This window comes from Anguilla anguilla, chromosome 15, assembly GCF_013347855.1.
Source record: "Anguilla anguilla isolate fAngAng1 chromosome 15, fAngAng1.pri, whole genome shotgun sequence".
Taxonomy (NCBI): domain Eukaryota; kingdom Metazoa; phylum Chordata; class Actinopteri; order Anguilliformes; family Anguillidae; genus Anguilla; species Anguilla anguilla.
This window is the reverse complement of record NC_049215.1, coordinates 5156961-5168683: the sequence shown is the minus strand read 5'-3', so window position 1 is coordinate 5168683 and position 11723 is coordinate 5156961. Positions and strand designations below refer to the sequence as shown.

The following is an 11723-nucleotide window of genomic DNA, read 5'->3' as shown; positions in this document are numbered from 1 at the left end:
CGCCGACGTCGCAGCTCGTGACGAACACGCGGACGGCGCTCTCCGGGCCACGCCCACGAGACACCGGGACGACAGCGGAACTGAAATGGGAGGAGACCCGAGAGAGGAGCCGCCGGTCGTTCCCTTCTGCCCCCGCCGAGTCTGCTCTGCCTGCGCCAAGCACTTATTACCCGCCCGCCCGCCTCGCTCTCTCCCTGCGCTTCTCTGCCAGCGAGCCAGCCGCACTCTGGACCAGCCGGACCGAACAGGCCTGCATCAGCGAGTGAACACACGCACACAGAGCCGTCTTCCAACTCTGGTGTTCAGGAGCGAGATGAATCGTGTCGTTCGGGACAGGCTTCAGAGAGGACACCCAACACCCAGGGCCTGCCGCACATCGGGGGGGCCTTGTCCCTGACTCACCTCCCTGTTCACAATGTGGAACCCTGTTAGTGACGTTAGACTTGCAGTGAATCCATCAGTGAGCGATGTTTTACCTTTTTAGACATTCCATTATGCCATAACTGAAGATATGGCTATTTGATTATTGCTGTACCACCTCCACCACCCCTACTACTACTACGACTACTATAAATAAATTACTATAAGGAAATTAATTATAAATTGATAATCATCACTATTATTTTTACTACTAGAAGTAGAGTTAGGAGTCTTTAAAATAGTCATTTTAATCTGAATGTAGGAAGTCATCAGTGGAGTCAGTTTCGCTTGTATAACTTGTCCGTGACGCTAAGTGATATAGATTTTAATATTCAAGCTTTCCATCACACACACACTCAGATGATCCTCGTCTCTGCGGTGAAGGCTCACGTAACAGCGTGTGTCACAGGTTTGCTAAAAGATGTTTCTTCTGACAGAACAGCTGACCGCGCAATTCCATATTAAAATGCCACGGTCGTCCGATGATAATTCACCAGGTACGATTTGCTGAAAACCTGCAATGATTTCCAAGTCATGTGCATATCACTTCCATCAATGCTCTTTACAAGTTCAATATATCAGACGGGCTCACAGCAAATTAGCCAGCAGCTCCAGTCAATATAAATGACTGACACGCACAATAACATTAGCAGCGATACTAGAGATTGACACTTTATTATATAGTTTCACACCAATAAACCAATTTATTTTAAAAAAAAGGGGGGGGGGATTAATGGATTGTTTAAAAAAACTTGTTTGTTGGAAGAATAGATACTGCCCGAGATCAGTCCTTAAAATAGAGCGAACACACCAGGATGAGCATCCACTGGGACAGCGGTCACCGAAACAGGCCGACAGCTTTCTTCTTCCGGGGTCGCGAAGAAGGCCTATCAGACTGGACGTTGTTGAGGGGTGCAGTCTGTGAGACAGGAAAGAAGACCAATGAGAGACCAACTCAAGAGAGGCAGAAGTCTTTGATGTTAATATTCAGGTTAACATCTTGTGATAGAGATGAAATACTGTCCAATTTGTTGACAAAAAAACATTAAAAATTCACTGTATTTCTCTGGGAAGGGATCATTACTACTGAATGGGGGAGGTTCAATGGTACAACTGGTAACATTCAAGAGAACTCAGGAGTTGAAGCGATTATTATTTATATCATTGATGGTTTTGATGAGATACTGATATTGTGGGGGCGACATAGCTCAGGAGGTAAGACCGATTGTCTGGCAGTCGGAGGGTTGCCGGTTCAAACCCCACCCTGGGCATGTCGAAGTGTCCTTGAGCAAGACACCTAACCCCTAACCCCTAACTGCTCCGGCGAATGAGAGGCATCAATTGTAAAGCGCTTTGGATAAAAGCGCTATATAAATGCAGTCCATTTACCATTTACCATACTGGCGTTGTGTCTGAGCATGTCTCAGGATGCAGTTGGGCTCGTGGAGCGTACTGGATGGCATTTTTAAAAGATTTGCTGATAATCCCTGTGTACACACAGTAGGATGGATGCTGTCCTTTGTAAAAAAAAATTTTTTAAAGGATGGATGCTTCCAGAAGAGATGAAAGTTATCAATGAAAACAGTGTTGTGATTTAGCCATATGTGTAGGCTCAGAATCCTACTAAAAAGCCCTATTGCACATCCAAGAGTACAGAAGAGGACAGACCTGTTCACCGTGGGGACCCTCTGGTCCTGCTGACCCGGGCCCTGGTTCTGGCCCAGCTGAGCTGCTCTGTGTCTGATCCAGAGCAGCAGCGAGCTCCGCCCCTGTGAGACACAGCAGCGTGTGAAACTCCAGAACCCTCGCACTCCTCCAGCCGAAAAATTATACAGTTTGAATTTTTACATTGATTATTATATCATCAATGTAATCAAATAATATACATTGAAAATGAGTGTGTGTGTAGGGCAGATGGTCTTAATCTTATTAAGAGTAGGTTTTTTCCTCAAAAATTCTGTCTGTTCTAGGACTCCATTGCTTCCAAGTACCAGTAGTGATTGTTACATCTGCATAAGTATGTTCAGTTAAGATCACTCTATTCCCATTATTTGTTTATTTAACATTCTCGAGGACACATTGAGAGTGGGACCCTCATTTGCAATAATTCAAAAAAAAAAATGTTTCATATGAAATTAGAGAAGACAAATAAGAAATAATATCTTATAGCTTAAAGGGTGAAAGAGGTGTTCGGGTTAAAATCAGAATGGAGTAAGGCGCAGAGAAATTGAGAGGTGGGCACTGACCTGGGGCTGTGGAGCTGTTGGGGGCCTCATCCAGGGTGCTCTTTTTTTTGGGGAAGTGGTCCCCGGGGGCCTGGTTGTCGGAGCTCTTCCGCTTGTGGCTGCTCCTCTGCGCAGTCACGGCTGTGTACAGCTCCTGCAGGTCTGCGTCGAACCCCAGCTGGTCCTGGGCAGAGCACACCTCGGGCAGTACCTGAGCGGGGGTCGGAGAGGGATCAGACAGGGGTCAGAGAGGGGTCAGGGGTCACACCATGTCCAGCACAGCCTCTGTTCCAGCAGCAGGAGTCCCCAGTCAAACTGACTGTGGAGAGGAGTCCAGTGGAGGCGCCACAACAGAGACAGAGGAGGCGCAGCACTTCCAGGTTCCTCTCAATGCAAACTCAAACTGTGTTTGTGTGTGTATGTGTGTGTATGCATGAGTGTGTGTGTGTGTTTGCGTGCATGTGCGAATGTGTGTGTGGCATGCTGCAATGCAACTCACCTGTGTGATGAAGCTCTCTCTGTAGCTCTGTTCTTCAAACACCTCCGTCTTCAATCGAGCTGCAGGAAACAGACACAATCCACAGGACTCAGACTGTCTGTCTGTCGCTCTGTCTCAAATTCAAATTCAAAATGCTTTATTGGCATGAGAAGATACATCTTATGTTGGCAAAGCAAGCAAAATAACATACAATTGAACACATAAATACAGATATAGACATACAGCAAACACTGGCTGGCCATCAGTTTAGGGAATGCTGCAGTGTAATTTGCCACGAGTGTAATACATTTCCTGCGTTCCCCTAATAAGCAGGAGGTTTTTTGGTGGTCACTCTGTGTGTATGTGTATCTGAGTGCTGTGAGAATGCTACCTCTGCTCAGCACTGCTCCACTCTCCTTGTACTCCTGGATTTCTGCATCCTTCCTGGTGAGCAGAGCCCCCAGCTCCCCCACCTGCCTCTGGAGCACCCTGCTCACCGCCAACAAGGGCTGCACCAAGTGACTGCACACCTGTATGTCCACACAGCCAGCCAATCAGCTACAGACATGTACACAGCCAAGCAATCAGCTATAGACATGTACACAGCCAAGCAATCAGCTATAGACATGTACACAGCCGGTCAACCCCAAACTGAGCTCTGCACTCAGACACATCTCCTCACTCTCACTGACACACACACACACACACACACACACACACACACACACACACACACACACACACACATTTGAGCCCTCTCTCCCTTTCACTTTCTCACACACACACACACACCCCTGCGCGTGCTCGCTCTCTCTCCCTCCCTCACACACACAAATAAACACACCCCAACTCTCTCTCACTCTCTCACACACACATCTTCTCCCTTGCACACTCACACAACTCTAGTGGAAGAGACCATGTATTTATTCAGAGAGACAGTATGCTGTATGTGGAGCGTACCACTTTCACAGGCGCAGGGGTGCAGCGGAATTCCCAGTAGAAGGGCATCCCTGCGAGCTCGCTCTTGAGTCGGATGTCCAGGCGGCCCTGCGATCGCTGCAGGGAGAACTCCGCCACGTCCGCGCTTTCCTCAAACTCGCCTTCGCCGCCCCCAGCCAGGCGCGGACACGCCACCGAGCACAGGTGTGAGAAGAAGGCGGAGACTGGGGCAGTCAGACGCCTGTTCAGTGCCTGCAGAGACACCGCGGAAAAGCTGAGCGCGAGTGCGGAGCGCTAAGACTGTGAGCTCTGACAGGCCTACACACCAGCATTCTGCCCTCGAGGGGCAATTTACCTCACCCTGTCCTGCACACCCAAACTCCCTAGCCTTTTACCCCGTCTCAAGCTTCATGTTGTGATGTCAGCACTTAAAGAAGTATTTATCTCAGATTTGTCCTCGTTTGCTTACCTGTGCAAAATGGTTTACTTGAGTGCCAAAACAATTTGCCTGTGCTCAATACTGATTGGTTTATCCAATATCTGTGTGTCCTGATTGGGGCAGCAGTGTTGCATAATGGTAAGAGAACTGGGCTTTTAACTCTAAGCCCTGCAGATCTGAGTCCCAGGTGCAGCGCTGACATCACAACATTAAACACAGTGCAGGCTGATTGGTTTACCTGTGCTCTGCCGTCAATGGCAGCAGCATCCATCTCTTCTTCCCACACACACTGAAGGTCACTCAGCAGAAGCCGGTACGCCGTGTCTGCAAAGCACGACTTCGCCAGGAGCTGGACGCCCCCCAGGCGGACAGGAACCCAGGACTGTTCCAGCAGAAGGCCCTCTGACACGCCCACACTCGCCATATTGCACACAGCGGACCCCACTGCTCTGCTAAATAAGACATCAAAAACACATTACCATTCAAATCAGAGAGACTGCAAAGGTACTATTAGTGCACTTGGCTGCAGGGATACTCAAAACTTAATGTGCATATTTTTGTTAATAACGGGTTTTTTTCTCCAGTTTAGTGCATTCAGCGTCTTTGTTCACAGTGACTGGTGCAAATGACAAAGCTCTACTTTGCAAAGGCAAATAAAATCGTGCCTTCTCAATTTCTTCTCCTAAATCGGTAAGGCATCATCTTCCAGAACAGGATTTCCAGATTTAGTCATCATAAAATAAGACGTCCAAATTTTGCTTTTGACTCCGAAAACTATAAACAGCCGAGTGTGTTTTATGACGTTTATAACGAAGGCGTACACGCTTCGATTAATACTGGTTCCACTTTTCTTTATGCCTCATGAATGTATTATCAATCATACCGATTCACATTTCACAAATCGAAATGGTTTAAGTTAAAGATAAATGCCTGAATGGGATCAACCATATAGCAAGTATACGAGCCACAATTCCTAGATATCTTTAGTTTTACGCAAATGACGGCAGGTGAACACATATTTACAAAGAACAACTGATTAAGGTATTCATATTTGCTCCCTAGCTAATTACCATTCTATTTGTTATTTAGGTTATTTCACTGCTTATCTACCCAACATCGGATCACTCGAATGTTTGGGAAACTTCCGAGTTACGATCAATGCAGTTCAGTGTTTTGAACTGAAGTCCAGCAAGATAACCAGGGCTTGCGAACTCCAGTTAACCTTATATCTCGTGCAAGACACAAACACAACGACTATAATGTATACATTAAATATAGCTAATACAAGTGTATTGGTTTCGTGACTAATGTGTCTTGTAAAAAGGAACATCATACACACTTGCCTCAAAACCTTTTAAAAATGTGTGCTCCAGCTCAGTCTTCCGTGCTAAAATAAGAGTAACGCAAAAAAGGTTCCGTGGGGACATGTTCTTATACTTTGGGATTTTCAGGTAGTGCAGGTTTTCTGTACTAGACTACGCATACACGGGAATCTGAATTGACACGTAAGACGGTAATTGGTCCCTTATCACGAGTGTCCATCTCAGCACAATTTGACGTTTCACTGTCAGGCGGTCTTTGAACGGCTATTTTAAACTTGATGCGTGAAGCATTTTCAGAAGTTATTTCCTGTCTTTGTCAAGACAATTTTCGCAGATGTATGCGAAATATTAATTTTGCTGTTAATACTTGTCAAGTTATTGGTCTTGATCTGTCCTAAAATATGAAGAGGAGACTACTTCTTGTGTCAAACTCCACCCTACATGGTGCCGGAGGATATCTGGGACACTGTCAACAACAGATACAAGAATTTTTCGGAGAGTAAGGTCATTTAAACTTAAACCACCAGAACGAGCTACTTGGATCAGACGATCTATTAAGTGTATTCTAATTTAAGCTTGAGATTTTGAGAATCACTTTGTCAAGGGGAACTTCAGATTCTCTCCTTATTACAGTTACTCAAAAGATTGTTTTAGCATGCTATGAAATGACACGCAATGAAAATGTTTTTGCATGCTGTAAATAGCCCCTGGGAATAGCCATTTTAAGATTTAAATTACATTCTGAGACCAATATTGCTGGAGACTGAATTGTATTCCTGAATTGGCAGGCAGGTGAAAAGGATACTGTTCGTTCCTTACGCATTGCACGACAGAGATTCCTACGCGAAGACCGCCCGTGAGAAGCTGCAGAGTTTGGGTAAATTTTTAATATGTTAATTCGTCTGTTTGCAGCGGGAAACGTCTTAACATTAATTTGTATAACGGTAATTTAAAATATGTCATGTTTCCTCGTTTGTGATCTCTTAAAGGTTATGAGGTGGATAGTATTCACGAAGCTGTTGACCCAGTGGAAGCTGTGAGGAAGGCGCAGGGGATCTTTATCGGTGAGATCAAGTGGAATATTTGTATTAACTGCATCCTAATGATAATTCTACTTCAGGGCGTCCACAACTTGGGCTGACGCCTCCACGTGCCTAGCTTTTTATTCATGCCTGTGTCAAAAGTTTTATTTTTAAATGTTTTCGGGACGAAATCAGGTATTACGATTTCCCTGCTTTCGTGTGGCCAGGCCAGGATTAAATTTAATTGCAGAATCTCAATGGTAATTTATTTGTAGAAGATTCATCACATGGAGAGTGACATGAGCTTGTATTACCTTGTGCATACCTTGTGCAATTGCAACATTTAGAGTTGCGATAGCGCAAGCAGCCAGGTATTACTACTGCTGAATATAACACTACAGTCAAAGTACAGTCAGCCATAAAATTGATTTAATTGATAAGCAAATTCTTACATTAAAACCGAATATTTATTATTGGCAGCCATAAGCATATCTAATTGCAGACAACATAGCCACAGAGGGAAAATGTCCATCTTAAATCAATTACCAGTGCTCTTGGGGAGTTAGTTCTATTTGCAGTGAAAACTAGCCCACCGACAGGTCCCAGGACAGAGATTGAGAACCCGATCTGCCCTACTTTCATGCTAATGTCGATACTGTATAGAACTGTGGTGTACACCGAGAAATTAGGCCTGAGATCAGGGAGATTCCTTAGTCACACCCGATTGTGATGTCATTGCGTCCTCCTTAGGCGGTGGAAACACCTTCCGTCTGCTGAAAACGCTGTATGACAACAAACTCGTGTCTGAGATTCAGAAGCGAGTCCTGCAGGTAAGCAGCACACCTTTAGGGGCACAAAGGCCCAGTGTTAATCAAACAAATCTGAGCATTCACACGAGCTGGAGCGTTATACAAAGGGCACGAATAAGAAGCTCATTCATTTCGGTGTAGTAATGTGACATGTTACAGATGCGTGGTTTCGTGAACACGGTGGCCTTGAGGGCGACTAACTTGGGAGTGCTGGGTTTCAGGATGGGATACCTTACATGGGGTCGAGCGCAGGCACCAACGTTGCAACCGTCAGCATCAACACCACCAACGACATGCCCATCGTCTACCCTCCCACCCTCACCGCCATGGGGCTGGTGCCCTTCAACATCAACCCCCACTACCTGGACACCAACCCCGACAGCAAGCACATGGGGGTGAGCGCAGGCCCGCACTCCTCCCTCTTTACCTCCTCCTCCTCCTGCGCTCTCTCCCTTCTGTTCTCATTGGAGCTTTCCTTCCTTCAGGAGACGCGAGAGCAGCGAATCCGGCAGTACCACGAGGAGCCGGACGCGCCCAGTGTGCTGGTGAGGCATCGACGCCCAGTCTGAGCGTTACGGACTCTGACCTCGTACACTTGAGTATTAACGACACGCAGACTCTGATCTCACCCTCATGAGCTCTGCAGAGAACTGTGATTTAACCACGTCAGCGTTCTGTGACACTGGCGCTGTGAGCTGCAGTCATGTGAGCCTTTGCGGAGCACTGACTGGGATCGTACCATTCAGGGACTGAGAGAGGGGTCGATGCTGCTGGTGGAAGGGAACAGAGCGACCCTCCTGGGCAGCACCAAGGCCAGGCTCTTCAGCAGGTGAGAGTGTGAGGCCGTCCCCACCCCCACCCCCCACCGCACATCACAGGTACGTGCGGTAGAGTCGCCTGGGCTTTACCACAGGCCCATTCTGTTTTCCAGGGGGAAGCCAGCCACTGAGCACGAACCCGGGAGCGACCTGAGCTTCCTGCTCACAGACGGAGTATGACCTGGAGTGCGCTCACAGGGACAAAGGGCACAGTTAATGCAAGCTTGGGACAATCCACCAATCCCAAACACCTGCAGTGCAAGTAAAATTCACATTGGATTTTTTTTTCCCCTGTCTGGTTAAACTGAAATAAATCTATCTGTGAAAAAATGTATTTTTGCAGTCTCAGTCCCTTTAGGGTGTAAGATCACAAATATGCAATTTGAGTGTTTTAACTGAACATTCTAATGCTGATGTAACGATCACTACGGGTAATTGAAAACAAAAAAAGTTATTGGAACACAGACTTATGAATTTATGGTCCAAAAAAACCTGATAAACCTCATATGAAGTTGAATCAGAACAGGGTAACATTTAGAGTGCCGGGACAAATATATTTGCCCCATTCTTTATTTCCTATTATTGCATATTTGTCCCATTGAATGGTTTCTGAATCATATGAATGGTATCTTTAGACGAAATGTAAGATCAGACAAAGGGAAACTGAATAAGCACAGAACACATTTCATTTGTTTACTGAAAAAGTTATCAAAAGACCCGTATCACCCATGTGAAAAAGTAATCGCCCCCATAGTTAATCAACTAAATAACCACATTTAATTGATAAATTAGATGAAACCTCACTCGTATTGAACCATACCATCGGTGTGAAGTAGTCACCGCGAAGGTTCTGCGAGCATTACTATGCCACGATCAAAGGAAATTCCAGAAGCGATGAGGGGGGGGGGGGGGGAAAGTTGTGGGAATATCAGTCAAGAAAGGGTTACAAAGCCACTTCTAAGGCTCTGGGACTCCCACCAAACCACAGAGCCATTATCTCCAACACTTGAAACGGTGTGAATCTTCCCAGGAGCGGCTGGCCTGCCAAAATTTCTCCAAGGGCTCGACGATAACTCATTCAGCATGCCACAAAAGATCCCAGAAGTACATCTGAAGAAGCGCAGGCCTCTCTAGCCTCTAGCTAGAGCTCCTCAATGCTGCTCACAGGTGACGCAACTACGAATAATGGGTGTCTGATAACTTTTTTCATTAAATGAAATCAAATGAATAAAAATCGGTTGCACGTTTAGTCAGGTTCCCTTTTTAAATATTGCATCTTGTCTAAAGATCTGAAACAAATACTGTGACATACGCAATAATAGAGGAAATCAGGAAGGGTGGAAAAGACATTTTCACAGCACTGTACTTACCCACCACTGCAAGGGAGCAGCTCACAAGTCGAGCCCCCCCCCCCCTCAGTTGCCAGGATTGGCTGATGAGCACATCCGTGCGTCTCTGGTGCAGCCCGGGGGCCCCAGATTGGGGGGTTCATTCCAGTCCCTTATTGTATCTTGTCCTGGTCTCCTCGGTCCCTGCGTGACCCAGAGATCGACCGAGGGCCGCCATCTTTAAGGCCGTTCCGATCCCTGGACTGCTCCATGTGGGAAGCGAGGAGCGAGGAGGCTCCTGGAGGACACTTCAGCGAGGATACACAAGAGCAGCCTTTGCGGTAGCCTTTTTTTCGGACGTATAAATGACCCGCCTGTGGATCCACCTCTCTACACATAGGGGGCGACATAGCTCAGGAGGTAAGACCGATTGTCTGGCAGTCGGAGGGCTGCCGGTTCAAACCCCGCCCTGGGCGTGTCGAAGTGTCCTTGAGCAAGACACCTAACCCCTAACTGCTCTGGCGAATGAGAGGCATCAATTGTAAAGCGCTTTGGATAAAAGCGCTATATAAATGCAGTCCATTTACCATTTACATCTGAAATTCACATCTCTTGAAACCTACGCTTGACTGAGTAAGGACGCTCCACTTGCCTAATACATGTTGCCTCGATTCCTTTGCCCTCGTATCTCATCCTGGCTTCCTCCACTGGGTGGAGCTAAGGAGCGAGGAAAGGATGCGAGGAAGAGATGCAAGGACTGAAAATAAGCGATTGGAATGAACTCTGTGCCTAACACGGCCCTGTAAACTGAACTCCCGGTTAGGTGTCAGGGTGACATTCTGCTCAGTTCTGAACACAGAGATACTGCAGCATCACAACTTTTTATCCATCGACTTTAATGACGTTTCCACACTTTTCTGTGTATACAAAGCAGTCTTTACAGATCAGCGGAGAACATTAAAAACAACCTGTTACAATCTGTAGTACCTGGAAAGTGCAAAAAAATACATTTCAAATACACCGAAATAAAAATCATGCTGTACATATTTATATACTGTATTTATAAATAATCACAGATATACACACACAACCATTTGGTGGAAGTTACAGAAGAAAGCAGCTAGGATTTTTAGTTACAGAATTTCTGATTTTCGCTCAATCTTTCTCTGTGGTGTCCTTGGAGTTTTCAGGGGCCATAGCCTGTCTGGAATGAAGTTGTTCTTGGGATGGGGGGGGGGGTCACACAGGTTACATGCACGTTCACACCATGGCCCCATTCGAAAGGTCATTTGACGCAGAGTGTGAAAAGGCACTCCATTTATTTCGACAGAGGAATTAGTAAAATAATGATGAATTTCACTTTCTTCGTTCATTGTAGTGGTCTTGTCAACAAAGCACAGAAAACAAAGTCTATGGGGGGGAAAGGAAAGAAAAACGCACTTTCAATGTCTCTTTGGAGAGCATGTAAAAGAAATTGGGGCGATGCGCTTGTTTCCGTGGAGACGGAAGTGAGGAACTTCCTCTGGAAGAGCTTCAGAGGCTGCTGAACCAGCCCTTGGCACAGCATGCTGGTGTACTGCAGGCACACTGCAAAAAACTCAACCTACAAACAACCATTTCACTCCGACTGACCATCTTGGCTCGACCCCTTAACCCGGCAGTACAATACTGTAGAGGGCAGAGAGACAGGTTCGCCCCGGTAATAGGAAGTCTTTACAGTTAAGGTTGTCTGCATTTTGGCAAATATAGATCTGCATTTTTTTCATTACACACACACGCACTCACTCAGTCACGCACGCGCGCACAAACACACACACACACACACACAGAGGAAGGAAATCGTTCCTCTGTGGGATGGGTTAAAACCACTATCGAATGCTCTGGTCAGCACGTGAGAGCGAATAAATCTACACAGGAGGAGGA

General features: G+C 46.3%; 2 protein-coding genes across 3 annotated transcripts; one reads left to right on the top strand and one right to left on the bottom strand.

The window, feature by feature from the left end:
* Positions 1–1135: 1135 nt before the first annotated feature.
* nhej1 (nonhomologous end-joining factor 1) lies at positions 1136–5956 on the bottom strand. 2 transcript variants are annotated; one of them, XM_035393534.1, is made up of 8 exons: positions 5845–5956; positions 4740–4953; positions 4084–4314; positions 3515–3653; positions 3145–3203; positions 2667–2856; positions 2089–2189; positions 1136–1339 (listed from the first exon to the last, which is right to left on the bottom strand). In XM_035393534.1, exons 2-8 carry the CDS (start codon positions 4923–4925, stop codon positions 1259–1261), a joined length of 987 nt encoding a protein of 328 aa, XP_035249425.1. In that variant the 5' UTR covers positions 4926–4953; positions 5845–5956; the 3' UTR covers positions 1136–1258. The 2 variants fall into 2 exon arrangements, with proteins under 2 accessions (XP_035249425.1, XP_035249426.1); XM_035393535.1 differs by having other exon boundaries at positions 4740–4950; positions 5845–5907.
* A 29-nt stretch (positions 5957–5985) lies between these two features.
* si:dkey-69o16.5 (uncharacterized protein LOC100149419 homolog) lies at positions 5986–8796 on the top strand. Its single transcript, XM_035393536.1, has 8 exons — positions 5986–6322; positions 6612–6700; positions 6813–6887; positions 7596–7675; positions 7876–8049; positions 8140–8199; positions 8401–8483; positions 8586–8796. Exons 1-8 carry the CDS (start codon positions 6225–6227, stop codon positions 8650–8652), a joined length of 726 nt encoding a protein of 241 aa, XP_035249427.1. The 5' UTR covers positions 5986–6224; the 3' UTR covers positions 8653–8796.
* The last annotated feature ends 2927 nt before the right edge of the window (positions 8797–11723 follow it).

Bases quoted from the DNA above. Each gene is read 5' to 3' on its own strand.
- nhej1 (XM_035393534.1), bottom strand. From the start codon at position 4,925: ATGGCGAGTGTGGGCGTGTCAGAGGGCCTTCTGCTGGAACAGTCCTGG. The intron at 4,315-4,739 runs GTAAACCAATCA...GTGTCTCTGCAG, and splicing joins CCATTGACGGCAGAGCACAG to GCACTGAACAGGCGTCTGAC. The intron at 1,340-2,088 runs GTCTGTCCTCTT...CCTGTCTCACAG, and splicing joins AGGGTCCCCACGGTGAACAG to ACTGCACCCCTCAACAACGT.
- si:dkey-69o16.5 (XM_035393536.1), top strand. From the start codon at position 6,225: ATGAAGAGGAGACTACTTCTTGTGTCAAACTCCACCCTACATGGTGCC. The intron at 8,050-8,139 runs GTGAGCGCAGGC...TCCTTCCTTCAG, and splicing joins CCGACAGCAAGCACATGGGG to GAGACGCGAGAGCAGCGAAT. The intron at 8,200-8,400 runs GTGAGGCATCGA...CGTACCATTCAG, and splicing joins CGGACGCGCCCAGTGTGCTG to GGACTGAGAGAGGGGTCGAT.